Raw genomic sequence first — 13503 nt, 5'->3', positions numbered from 1 at the left:
GGGCTGTGTCCCAGCGCCCACTGTGGGATCGGCATGGGTGTAGAAGTGAGACTCCCTCCCCTCACCTCCCTCCAGACCCCTGTGCCCACTCCCCACCCCACGGAGGCCAAACTTTTTTTTCTTAAAACATTTTTACTTCTTTCAACCCAGAAACATCACCATTTATGAGGACAAGAGGGAAAGGAGGAGGGGGGCGATGTGGCATGGGGGTTAAGGGACTTCCATCTGAGCTTGGGAGTAGGTGTGTGGGGAGGAGTGCCATCAGGGGCACTTTCGCTCCACGCACTGCTTCCCGCCCTCCTCATATTCCTGCTTGGAGATCCACATCTGCTGGAAAGTGCCCTGGGTGGAGGGGGTAATATCAGGGTCAGGGTGGCCTTGGAGGGAGGTGTGGACGGGCAGGTGCAGCCCCTGGGAATCCTCCAACAGGCCCCAACCACCCCTTGGGTTCACATCCCTCTGAAGCCCCTCCCCACCTCATCCTCCCCTCCTCTGTCTGTCCCCTTTCATATTCAGAGGGAGAGTATCCTCTTCATATCATTCAATCAATAATTCATTCATTCAACAAGTATTATTGAACAGCAGTCTCTGCCCTGAGCTAGGCCCCGTTCCTGAGCTGGGGGGACGGCACGCACAGCCCCAGGCCAGGCAACCTGCACCTGGCACTCAACACCCCCTACACACACACAGTCCTTCCCCACCAGGTGTCCTCTTCTCACTCCATCAGGGCTTTGGAACACCACCAGTCTCCCTCTTTCCCAAGGAAGATATTCCCTCCACCTCACCATTCCAACACTGTGGCACCCCATCTGCAGCCTTCAGCATTACAACTTGCCCCTTGAGGGTTCCTGCAATGAGCATCTCAGAGTGTCCCTTCTCTCTATTTTTTTAAAATTTTAATTTTAATTATTTTTATTTTTATTTTATTTTTTTGAGATGGAGTCTTGCTCTGTCGCCCAGGCTGGAGTGCAGTGGTGTGCTCTTGGCTCACTGCAGCCTCCGCCTCCCAGGTTCCAGCGATTCTCCTGCTTCAGCCTGCTGGGTAGCTGGGATTACAGGCGCGTGCCAACACGCCCGGCTAATTTTTGTATTTTTAGTAGAGACAGGGTTTCGCCATGTTGGCCAAGCTGGTCTCAAACTCCTGACCTCAGATGATCCGCCCGCCTCGGCCTCCCAAAGTGCTGGGATTACAAGCGTGAGCCACCGCGCCCAGCCTAATTTTTATTTTTTGTAGAGATGGTGTCTCACTATGTTGCCCAGCCTGGTCTCAAACTCCTGGGCTCAAGTAATCGTTCCACTTCAGCCTCCCATAATGTTGGGATTACAGGCGTGAGCTACCACGGCTGGGCTTCTTTGATCTTTCTCAGCCTACACACATGTGCTGTCCAATGCAGTGGCCATTAGCTTCCTGTAGCTCACCAGCCCTGGTCCAAATTGAGACGTGCTCTAAGTGGAAAATATACACCCAATTTTTTTTTTTTTTTTTTTTTTTTGAGACAGGATCTCACTCTGTCACCCAGGTTGGAATGCAGTGGCACAGCTCACTGTAGCCTCAACCTTCCAGGTTCAAGTGATCCTCCAACCTTGGCCTCCCAAGTAGGTGGGACTACAGGTATGCGCCACATTGCCAGTTGCTTTTTAAATTTTTTGTAGAGATGAGGTCTCGCTTTGTTGCCCAGGCTGGTCTAGAAATTTTGGGCTCAAATGATCCTCCCGCCTTGGCCTCTCAAAGTGCTGGGATTACAGGTGTGAGCCACTCCACTTGTCCAGGATATATTATTAATACTTAATTTCAGGCCGGGCATGGTGGCTCACACCTGTAATCCCAGCACTTTGGGAGGCCAAGATGGGCAGATCACTTGAGGTCAGGAGTTTGAGACAAGCTTAGCCAACACGGTGAAACCCCATCTCTATTAACAATCCAAAAATTAGCCAGGCGTGGTGGCTCACGCATGTAATCCCAGCTACTCGGGAGGCTGAGGCAGAAGAATTGCTTGAACCTAGGAGGCGGAGGTTGCAGTGAGCCAAGATTGCTCCACTGCACTCCAGCCTGGGTGACAGTGAGACTGTCTCGAAAACAAAAACAAAAAAAGGAAAAAAACAAGAACTCTGTGGCTGACATGCTTCAGCCCTGAGCTAAGTTCAGACTGCCAGCCTCTGTCTTTCTGACCCTGGTTTCTGTCTCCCTGGGGGACTTCCTTTCGCGTGGATGTCCTCGTTGTCTGTCATGGCCCCACTGTCCCCTCTGTGTGACTGATACCCTCCAGATGCGGGTTGCAACTCCAGCTCCCTGCTCAGTACCTTCCTTCGAACCCAGCAGCAGGTCCAGACTGAACTTACCACCTCCTGCCCCAGAACCAACCTGCCTGCCTCCTTTGCTAGTTGCCCCTTGCTGTCCACCCCATCCCCACTGCTACCCATGCTATGACTCCGGGACAATCAAAACAGCCTCCTTGTAAGGTCCCCTTGACCCCAGCTCATACCCCAACCCCAAAGACTCATGCCTGGCAGTCTTTCCAATCATGCCTGCATTGCCACATCACTCCCTTGCCCCAAAACATCAGGGTCTCCCCTCTGCTGACTGAGCACAGTGGGTGTATCACCAAAATCTCATCCTGACCAATCTCTCCAACTACCTGTCCCTCTACTCCCAATTTTTTTTTTTTTTTTGAGAGTCTTACTGCGTCACCCAGGCTGGAGTGCAGTGGCACGATCTCAGCTCACTGCAGTCTCCGTCTCCTGGGTTCAAGAGATTCTCCTGCCTCAGCCTCCTGAATAGCTGGGATTACAGGCATGCACCACCACGCCTGGCTAATTTTTGGATTTTTAGTAGAGACAAGGTTTCGTCATGTTGGCCAGGCTGGTCTCGAACTCCTGAGCTCAAGTGATCCACCCGTCTCAGCCTCCCAAACTGCAGGGATTACCGGCATGAGCCACTGTGCGCAGCCTCTTCTCCCCAGTTTGTAAAAGTAGAGATGGGTCTTGCTATGTTCCCCTGCTGGGTTTTCAACTCCTAGCCTCAAGCCATCCCCCCACTTCAGCCACCCAAAGTGCTGGGATAACAGGTGTGGGCCACCGTACCGGGCCCCTGCCCCCCGATTTGTGTCCTGTTCACCCTTCTGGGAACATTCATTGACTGACATTTCTCAAAACTAAATGTTTGTTGAATGAATGAATGAACGAAGAGGCAGTCAAAGTGGCGGGCACTGTCTGGGTCTCCCCTCTCCCCCACAGTCAGTGCTAGGCCAGGTCCCCTTCCTCTCACCAGTGAGGCCAGGATGGAACCCCCGATCCAGGGGCTGAACTTGCGCTCCATGGTGCTGTTGCTGGCAATGAGTTTCAGTCGCATGCTCTGGGGGTAAAAAGGGGCTGGGGGAAGCAGACACCTAGGTTCTGGGAAGGGACAGGGCTTGGGGGGCAGGGGGAAGACTTGGGAAGCCACAGGGGCAGGGGTTCTGCTCTGGTGGCCAGAACAGAAGGAAGGACGTGGGAAGGATGAAGGGACTCAGTCCTGGACAGCTGAGCCAGGACGGGTGTCCAGGGCCCTGGGTCAGGGGTGGGCTCCTACCGGTGGGGTCTTCTGGGAAAGCTCTCGATTGAGCCTGTCAGTGAAGCCCTGCAGCAGTGTGTTCCCGCCGGTGACAATGACACTCCCATACAGGCCCTGAGAGCAGGGAGAAGGAGTGAGCTGCGGGGGCAGCCCCCCAACCCCATCTCCCCACTTCCCCTGGGCCCCTTTGCCGAGCCTCAGCTCCGGCCTGGCCTCACCGGGCGAATATCAATGTCACACATGCCGATGCTGGTGGTCACCACGTGGCCCACACCCAACATGGTGTTCCCCGACAGGCCCTGCAGAGAGAGGTGACTGGGGCTGTGGGCTCTCTCCCCCTTCCCCCTAGACCCCTGCAATCCTTCCCAGCCTCCCCCACGCCCCAGGATCCAGGGACGGCAGCCAGCACCCACCCCAGTCCTCGCCACACAGCCAAACCTTGACGTTCGAGGGATCAAACAGGCCCTCGGGGATGCGGAGTCGCTCGGCGCCGTAGTCTGTATTGTAGCCATTGGGCATCTCGTAGTGCACTGTGGGCATTTGTGCAGCCACCCTGCCCAGAAGGGAGCAGGACTCTGCCTGGGGTGCTCAAGAAGGATCAGTGCGTGGGCAGCACCAGAGCCCCCCAGCCCACCCCAAGAGTGCCGGTTCTGCCCTCTCTCCCACCCCAAAGCCCTGAGCCACACTCACTGTTCATCGTAGGGGGAGTCTGAGACCTGCAGCACGGAGGCCTGGAAGTCCTGGATCACCTCCTGAAATCCCAGCGGAGGTGGTGAGGGCCTGCCTTCCCCGTGAGCAGCACCCCCTGCCCCGCTCCCCCTCCCTGCTCCACCTCCCATGCGGGGCCTCTGTCCTGCCCCCGATTCATGGCAGGGGAGGGGGGTTTCAGGGGGCCCTCTCCAGAGGCTCACATTACACATGTAGTTATGCCAGGACTTGGAGACCTGGGGCAGCTTCTCCTTCTTCTTCCAGTTTGGGGGGGCACCCTCCCGGACAGGCTCCTGTGGGGGCACAGTGTAGGAACACCCTTTCCTAGCCCACCTGACCCCCATCCCCACCTTCCTGGCACTGTTCCCAGCTCTGCAGCTACCTGGCGCTGCAGGCTCTGCTGTGCTGCCTGCAAGAGGGGTTTCTCACCCTTCCCTGATGGAGAGGAGAGAGAATGGGGCATGCCTCTCTCTCCGTGTGTGCCCTTCATGCGGTGGGTGCAGCTGATCTGGAGAACACCAGGAATACAGCAATGACAGAACCTCAAGGGAATGGCCTCCTAGGGGGCCATGATCCATGTGAGGGCACAGAATGGAGCTAAGCACACAGTGTCACTTCATACTCACAGCACCCTGGCTACTGCCTACTACCGTTCCACTTTACATAAGACGAACCTGAGGCCCAGGGAGCTTTGATATCATGCTGTTGGTCACACAGCTCTTTTTTTTTTTTTTTCAGATGGAGTCTCACTCGGTCGCCCAGGCTGGAGTGCAGTGGTGCGATCTCGGCTCACTGCAACCTCTGCCTCCGGGGTTCAGGTGATTCTCCAGTCTCAGCCTCCCAAGTAGCTGGGACTACAGGCATGCGCCACCATGCTTGGCTAGTTCTTGCAGTTTTAGTAGAGACGTGGCTTCACCATGTTGCCCAGGCTGGTCTCGAAGTGAGCTCAAAGTGATCTGCCTGCCTCAGCCTCCCGAAGTGCTGGGATTACAGGTGTGAGCCACCATGCCCGACCGGTCCTGCAGTTCTTGCACGGCAGAGGCAGAACTTCAACCTGGGTCTATATTGGACCCTAGAACCCACCACACTGGCCCTCACACATCCTGCTGTCTGCCAGCTGGTTCCATGACCTCAGCATATCCCTCAGCCTGTCTGGATTTCGGATGCCTCGATTATAAAAGGAGGAACTGGAGCCAGGACCCACTGGGGAGCCTGCTGCTCTCTGCTCTGATATCTCATGTGTCAGAGGGTTGACGGCCATGGGGCGAGTGGCCAGGACTCTAGTGGCAGCTCCATGTCCCCAGAGGCCCCACCTTGGCTGCGATCATGTAAGGTGGGATGATGTCAATGGCCATCTCCTGGAACAGCTCCCGGCACTGCATGGAGATGAAGTCCCCTGCCAGAGGGGACTTGACGATGCCTAGAAGGAAGGCACTGTCAGGACCTGGTCCTCCCGGGGCACCCCCGCCCCCTGCCAAAGCCCCACCTTGCTGCAGGACGTAGCCGTCATGTACTGGAATGGCCGTGGTGTGGGTGGCTCCACTGTCCAGCACGAGGCCGGTGGACCGCCCGTTTGCAAAGCTGGCATCAGATGAGTAAGTCAAAGAGACAGCAGTAGCAAGTGAGGGGCCTGGGCCCAGATCTTGTCTGGTCACTCTCTGCTCTACCGGGGTCCAGCCCATCCCCAGTCTGCAAATCTCTCCCCCTGGTGATGACTCATCTCCTGGAGAAAGGCTCTGAGACCCCAGTTACTTCTTTTTTTTTTTTTTTTTTTTGAGATGGAGTCTTGCTGTCTCCCAGGCTGGAGTGCAGTGGCGCAATCTCGGCTCACTGCAAGCTCCGCCTCCCGGTTTCATGCCATTCTCCTGCCTCAGCCTCCCGAGTAGCTGGGACTACAGGTGCCCGCCACCACGCCCGGCCAATTTTTTGTATTTTTAGTAGAGATAGGATTTCACCGTGTTAGCCAGGATGGTCTCGATCTCCTGACCTCGTGATCTGCCCGCCTCGGCCTCCCAAAGTGCCGGGATTACAGGCGTGAGCCACCACACCCGGCGACCCCAGTTACTTCTTTACTTATTTTTTTTTTTGAAACTGAGTTTCGCTTTGTCGCCCAGGCTGGAATGCAATCGCTCACTGCAACCTCTGCCTCCTGGGTTCAAGAGATTCTCCTGCCTCAGCCTCCCAAGTAGCTGGGACTACAGGTGCCCACCACTATGCCTGGCTAATTTTTCCATTTTTAGTAGACACGGGCTTTTGCCATGTTGGCCAGACTGGTCTCTAACTCCTGACCTCAAGTGATCTGCCCGCCTTGGCCTCCCAAAATGCTGGGATTACAGGCGTGAGCCACCGCGCCTGGCCAGCCCCTTTATTTTTGGTTGTGTCCTACAGATTCCCTGAAATTAGGGTCGCTATCACCCCAGTGCATAGCACAGGGTTCAATGCAAGGCAGATCCTAAAAACAGTCAGTGTTGAAGGAGTTCTTGGGAAGGGACTGCCGCAGTGTTCTACACGTCTCCCTCCTCTGTCCAGTTCCAGCCCCTACTCTCTCCCGGGCCCAGCTCACTGTCTGCTCAGCCTGATCCGGGGAACCGAAAGGGGCCGCTGATCTGGCCACCCCAGAGTCGGAGGTGTTCAGTCCACTGGGCCTTCTGCACTAGTGGGGCAGAGGGAGGTGTCTGCCCACTGGGACACTGATCTTCAGAGAACCAGGCCTGACCCTCCAGCTCATCACAGCTGAGCTCAGCACAGGCCCCACCCCAGCCCTCCACCCAGTCAGAGCAGCTCAGTCCAGAGGATACGCGGTGAGCACAGCCGTCTTGCATAAGAAGAAGGCAGGAATGTTGTACTGCTCGAACATCAGCTCTGTCAGCTTCTCCCGCTTGGCCCGTGTGTTCCACTGTGGAGAAAGTGCAGGAGGGGAGGATTCAGGAAGGGAGAGGCACAGACCCACATCCACGCACACGCAACCCACTCACTCACACATACACTCACGGTCACACACACACATCCATTCAAACACTTGCACACACATACACAACCTAAACACACACATACACTCACGGTCATACACACATGCATTCACTTGCACACACACACACATACACTCAAACATACACACATACACTCACATTCACAGACACACATAAACACACACATGCATTCACACTATACATACACTCACAGTCACACATGCAAACACACTCACAAACACACGGTCAAACACACATATATATTCACATTCACACACACTCAAACTCACACACACACATACACATATATTCACACAGTCACACACACATGCATTTAAAACATTTGCACAGGTCAGACAGGGTGGCTTATGCCTATAATCCCAGCACTTTGGGAGGCCGAGGCAGGAGGATTGCTTGAACCCAGGAGTTCGAAACTAGCCTGGACAACATAGTGAGATGCTGTCTCATTAAAAAAAAATTTAAAGTAAGGAGCTTGTGGGAATTAAAACTACATGAACAGAAATGAAAAACTCAATAGAAGGATTGGAACATAAAGTGGAGGGAATATCTTGGAAACCAAAGGAAAAAGGTAAAGAGATGGAAAATATAAGAGAAAAGGGAATTAAATTAGGGGACCAATTCAGGGGGCAACAAAATCCAATAACAGAAAATCCCAAGAGAGAAAATGGAGAGAAATAAATAATTAAATAAATAACTCTTTTTCACTGAATTGAAAGGCATAGGTTTTCAGAATGAAGAGACATACTAAGTGCCTACAGCCATGAATGAAAATACACCACACTGAGGATAAAGTAAAAATTCTATAAACTTTCAGAAAGAAAAACATTACATCAGAGGATCAGAAATCAGATGGTTTCATCCTTCTTAATGGCAACGATATATGCCGGAAGAAGGACAATGGAAAAGTGCCTTCAAGATTCTGAAGAATAATGATTTCTAACTTGGCATGGGATACCTAGCTAAGCTATCAACTCAAGGTGAGACACACAAAGTCTCAAAAAATATACTTCCCATGACCTTATTTTTAATTTTTTTTTTAGATGCCAGGCGCGGTGGCTCATGCCTGTAATCCCAGTGCTTTGGGAGGCCAAGGCGGGCAGATCACCTGAGGTCAGGAGTTTGAGACCAGCCTGGCCAACATGGTGAAACCCCGTCTCTACTAAAAATACAAAAATTAGCCAGGTGTGATGGGAGGTGCCTGTAATCCCAGCTACTTGGGATGCTGAGGCAGGAGAATCCTTGAACCTGGGAAGCGGAGGTTGCAGTGAGCCAAGATCACGCCATTGCACTCCAGCCTGGGGGACAAGAGTGACACTTCATCTCAAAAAAAAAAAAAGTTTTTTTTTAGATTATTATTTAATTAATTTATTTTTTTAAATGGAGTCTCACTCTGTCACCCAGGCTGGAGTGCAGTGGCATGATCTAGGCTGACTGCAACCTCTGCCTCCTGGGTACAAGCAATTCTCTCGCCTCAGCCTTCCGAGTAGCTGGGACTACAAGCATGCACCACCATGGCCAGCTAATTTTTATATTTTTGGTGGAGATAAGGTATCAGTATATTGCCCAGGCTGGTCTCAAACTCCTGGACTCAAGGCCTCCCAAAGTGCTGGGATTACAGGAGTGAGCCACTGTCTCTGGCCTCTCATGACCTTTCTAAGGCAGTTACTGAAGGACCTGCTCCATGAAAACAAAGGAATAAGTCAAGAAAATGAGTCAAGTACAGGAAACAGGACTTCTAACCAGGACAGAGGCAAAAGGATTCTACAAGATGATGGTGAAGGAAGATGCCAGCATGACAGGTCTGTCCCCTGGCAGAGGGCTACTAGTGCAAACTGGACCAGGTCAGTGGGCTCCTGAAGAAATTTCTTCAGGAAATGAAATTGATGAGAGGCCAGGTGTGGTGGCTCACGCCTGTAATCCCAGCACTTTGGGAGGCCGAGGCGGGCGGATCGCGAGGTCAGGAGATGGAGACCATCCTGGCTAACACGGTGAAACCCCGCCTCTACTAAAAATACAAAAAATTAGCCGGGCATGGTGGTGGGCGCCTATAGTCCCAGCTACTTGGGAGGCTGAGGCAGGAGAAGTGGAGCTTTCAGTGAGCCGAGATCGCACCACTGCACTCCAGCCTGGGCAACAGAGTGAGACTCCGTCTCAAAAAAAAAAAATACAAAAAATTAGTCGGATGTGGTGGTGGGCACCTGTAGTCCCAGCTACTCGGGAGGCTGAGGCAGGAGAATGGCGTGAACCCAGGAGGTGGAGCTTGCAGTGAGCCGAGATCACGCCATGGCACTCCAGCCTGGGCAACACAGTGAGACTATGTCTAAAAAAAAAAAAAAAAAAAAAAAGAAATTGATAAAATATCTAATGGAATTGACGTCTTGACAAAAGATACAATTGATGAATGATTTAGGGTTCACACTGTTAAGTAGATAGAAAACCAGACCAAATATAATCAAACACAGGGCTGGGATGGTGGCTCACGCCTGTAATCCCAGCACTTTGGGAGGCCAAGGTGGGTGGATCACGAGGTCAAGAGATCGAGACCATCCCGGCCAACATGGTGAAACCCCGTCTCTACTAAAAATACAAAAATTAGCTGGGCGTGGTGGCACGCACCTGTAGTCCCAGCTACTCAGGAGGCTGAGGCAGGAGAATCACTTGAACCCGGGAGGCGGAGCTTGCAGTGAGCTGAGATCGCACCACTGCACTCCAGCCTGGTGACAGAGCAAAACTCCATCTCAAAAAAAAAAAAAAAATTGAACACATTTTTTTTTCCAGTTCTAGGAAAACAAAAAGTTGCACAAGAAAGGAAAGGTGATCATAGTGTATTGCCTGTCTCAGGCCTGATTAGCATACATAGTAATAAGAGTGTAAATATTGGGCTGAGCACAGTGACTCATGCCTGTAATCCCAGCACTTTGTTAGCTGAAGTAGAAGGATCGCTTAAGCACAGGAGTTTGAAGCCAGCCTGGGCAATATGATGAGACCCCATCTCTACAAAAGATTCTTTTAAAATTATTTCTAATTTAAAAAGAACGTAAATACTGAATACTGATTTCTTTTAAAGTCTAAAATACAACTGGGCTGGGTGTGGTGGATCTCGCCTGTAATCCCAGCCTTTTGGGAGGCCGAGGCGGGCAGATTGCTTGAGCCCAGGAATTCAAGACCAGCCTGGACAACATGATGAAACCCTGTCTCTAAAAAAAATTTAAAAATCAGCTGGGCATGGTAGCTTATGCCTGTAGTTCCAGCTACTCTGGAGACAGAAATGAGAGGATCACTTGAGCCCAGGAGACCAAGGCTGAAGAATTGTGCCACTGCAATCCAACCTGGGTGACAAACTGAGCAGAGCCCCTGTTTTTGAGGCAAAGTCTCAAAAACAAACAACAAACAAAACCCCAAACAACAACAACAACAACAACAACAACAAAACCCACTGTACTTAAAGGAGGGTGATAAGAAATACGTGTGGCATAGGCTGGGGAGGAAAAGAGAGCTAAGCGATCATTTTCTAAAGTGGAAAATTCAGCTATAATACCTAAAACTAAACACTCCACAGGCAGCAATTTAAGTGTAGTATTAGAGATATGGAAGAAAATACCCCCAACATTAGCTAAAAAGGAGAAAAACAGTTGCTTTTATAAAGAGGAATTTATAAGGAGGTGGGTAAGAACATTTTTTTAAATGAGGTTTTAAAATTTTTTTTTTTTTTTGAGACAGAGTCTCGCTCTGTTGCCCAGGCTGGAGTGCAGTGGTGCGATCTCAGCTCACTGCAAGCTCTGCCTCCCGGGTTCACGCCATTTTCCTGCCTCAGCCTCCCGAGTAGCTGGGACTACAGGTGCCCACCACCACGCCCAGCTAATTTTTTGTATTTTTAGTAGAGATGGGGTTTCACCGTGTTAGCCAGGATGGTCTCGATCTCTTGACCTCGTGATCCACCCGCCTCGGCCTCCCAAAGTGCTGGGATTACAGGCGTGAGCCACCACGCCCAGCAAAAATTTTTTAATTTTTATTGTTTTAATAAAAGAGACGGGTCTTGCCATATTGCCTAGGGTGGTCTCAAACTCCTGGGCTCAAGTGATCCTCCCGCCTTGGCTTCCCAAAGTGTTGGGATTACAGGTGTGAGCCCACATCCCCAGCTCACCAAAGTTGACCATAATAATAATAATAAGTTAAAAGGTCAAAAAAGGACTTGGAGGCTGGGCGTGGTGGCTCATGCGTGTAATCCCAACACTTTGGGAGGCCAAGGCGGGTGGATCACCTGAGGTCAGGAGTTCGAGACCAGCCTGGCCAACAAGACGAAACCCCCTGTCTACTAAAAATACAAAAAATTAGCCAGGCGTGGTGGCAGGTGCCTGTAATCCCAGATACTCAGGAGGCTGAGGCAGGAGATTCCCTTGACGTCGGGAGGCAGAGGCTGAGATTTCACCATTGCACTCCAGCCTGGGTGACAGAGTGAGACTGTGTCAAAAAAAAAAAAAAATTAAAAAAGGACTTGGAGACAGAGAAGGGCAGCAGAGTGCATAGAGCAAGAAGAGAGCAGGAGGGATGGAGACTTAGCCAAGAAGGAAGGAAATTGTTTGGGATGGGTGAGGGGAGTCTGAAAAGGGAAGGGAAGTGGCTCAGAGCAGTGGCTTGAGGGGAGAGGAGGAGAGGTGGATGGTGGGAAGGAGGTGCGGTGGAGATCAGGGTTGGACATGAGGATGGAGGAGGCACTCACCGGAGCCTCGGACATGAGCACTGGGTGCAGGTTTGGCTCAGACTTGACATGTTTGCTGTAGGTGTGATCCAGGATGGCTCGGAAGCACTCCCAGTCCTCGACTGGGTCCAGAAGAGCAGCGTGCAGAGACGCAAGAAGGCAGGCAGGGGACAGGGACAGGAAGAAAAGGAGGGAGAAAGGCCAAGCCCAAAGGAGGGTCAGTGAGTCCAGCTCCAGGGGAACGCCCCCCTTCCCAGAAACCTGGTGGGCCCCTGGGAAGGGAACACAGCGAGAAGAACCCTGGCAGCCAGAAGAACCCTGGGGCTGCAAGGAAGACTCCGCGGGGAGTGGGGGCTGCTATGTCCCAGATTGTGGGGAGTGGGCTCCTTGTCTGTCAGGAGGTGATGGGTGGGGGCCCCTTACTCATGCCATTCTTGAGGGGCGACATGACCTCCGCTCCATCCCGAGGCACGTGCAGGGCATTGGTGTCGATGTGGAAGATCTTCCCTTTCTTCTCTTTGTCCCCCTCCAGCTCCAGCCCGCCCCCCTCCTCCGCGGCCAGCAGCCCCACCGTGGTGGGGAAGTCAGCCTGGTGGGGAAGGGTTGGGGGAGTATCGGCAGGGAGAGAGGTCACCCTCTTGCCCCTGTCCAGCCCCACAGCAGGGTCCTCAGACCGCCCCTGGGTTTATTCCCATATTCCCGCTCAGCAGAGCTTCTGGGCGATCTGGGAGAGCCCTGGGTCACTGGAAAGCCTGAAGAAGGGTCCGAAGCCCCTAGGATTTGGAGAGCAGACTGGAAGGCTCACCTTGGGACAGTCCTCCCCAGCGTACCCAGCGCGGACTGAGAAGGAGCCAATGTCAAAGACCAGCGCCCCCACCTCATCTGTGCGGGGAGACAGGCCTGTAAGGGGACCTCCCCCGAACTCTCTCCCGCTAGGTAGCTCCGAGAGAAAGTCAGGGCAGAGCCACAGTCTCGCCACTTTCAACACCAGTCTGGGGCCGGTGGGAGCTGGGCCTGGAGTCCGAGGCCCTGGGACTGGGGTGGGGGCATCACACCGCCAGGGTCCCTTCTTGCCCAATGGCCTTGCTCAGGGCACCCTCCCGACGGGAAAGGAAGGGGCCCGGGGCCAGGTAGAGGTGGGTTGCAAGGTAGGGCCCTGTGCGCGCGGGGCGTCTGGGGAGGACCGAGCGCAGAGGTGGCGGGAGACCCGAGCCTGAGACTGGACCCGCTCGTGCGCGGAGGTGACAGGCCCCGGGGTGCCCAGAGCTCGGATGGATGGCGCGGGTTTGGAACGCAGGGCTGCGGGAGCCGGGGGCCCGAGGCTCGCTCACCTCCGCCGTAGACGCCCCCGCTCATAGTGCCCTCTGCGCTGCTAGCGGCCCGTGGGCGGCGGCGGGATCAGCACCGAGGCGGCCGGACAGCTCCCGGGATCCCTGGCGGGGCGGGACTCTCGGCGGCCAATTGGGAGGCCGGATCCCCCGCCCCAACGGCGCCGCCGATTGGCTGCCATGCGAGACAATGACCCGACCGGGGGCCGCTGCTTTAAAGGGGAAGAT

General features: G+C 53.4%; 1 protein-coding gene across 2 annotated transcripts; it reads right to left on the bottom strand.

The window, feature by feature from the left end:
* Window positions 1-106: 106 nt before the first annotated feature.
* ACTL6B (actin like 6B) lies at window positions 107-13397 on the bottom strand. 2 transcript variants are annotated; one of them, XR_008681462.2, is made up of 14 exons: window positions 13279-13396; window positions 12753-12829; window positions 12371-12536; window positions 11969-12069; window positions 7057-7154; window positions 5745-5839; window positions 5572-5678; window positions 4462-4551; window positions 4241-4302; window positions 3989-4103; window positions 3769-3849; window positions 3569-3664; window positions 3266-3369; window positions 107-342 (listed from the first exon to the last, which is right to left on the bottom strand). XR_008681462.2 is itself a non-coding variant. In XM_055393001.2 (14 exons), the coding sequence occupies exons 1-14, from the start codon at window positions 13301-13303 to the stop codon at window positions 262-264; spliced, it is 1281 nt and encodes a 426-aa protein (XP_055248976.1). In that variant the 5' UTR covers window positions 13304-13397; the 3' UTR covers window positions 111-261. The 2 variants fall into 2 exon arrangements, 1 of the variants encoding a protein (XP_055248976.1); XM_055393001.2 differs by having other exon boundaries at window positions 111-342; window positions 3266-3352; window positions 13279-13397.
* Window positions 13398-13503: the final 106 nt, after the last annotated feature.

Source organism: Gorilla gorilla, chromosome 6, assembly GCF_029281585.2.
Source record: "Gorilla gorilla gorilla isolate KB3781 chromosome 6, NHGRI_mGorGor1-v2.1_pri, whole genome shotgun sequence".
Taxonomy (NCBI): Eukaryota; Metazoa; Chordata; class Mammalia; order Primates; family Hominidae; genus Gorilla; species Gorilla gorilla.
This window is presented reverse-complemented; position numbering and strand designations above follow the sequence as displayed.

Bases quoted from the DNA above. Each gene is read 5' to 3' on its own strand.
- ACTL6B (XM_055393001.2), bottom strand. From the start codon at position 13,303: ATGAGCGGGGGCGTCTACGGCGGAG. The intron at 12,070-12,370 runs GTAAGGGGCCCC...TTCTGGACCCAG, and splicing joins GCCCCTCAAGAATGGCATGA to TCGAGGACTGGGAGTGCTTC. The intron at 4,303-4,461 runs GTGAGCCTCTGG...CTGGGATTTCAG, and splicing joins GGCATAACTACATGTGTAAT to GAGGTGATCCAGGACTTCCA.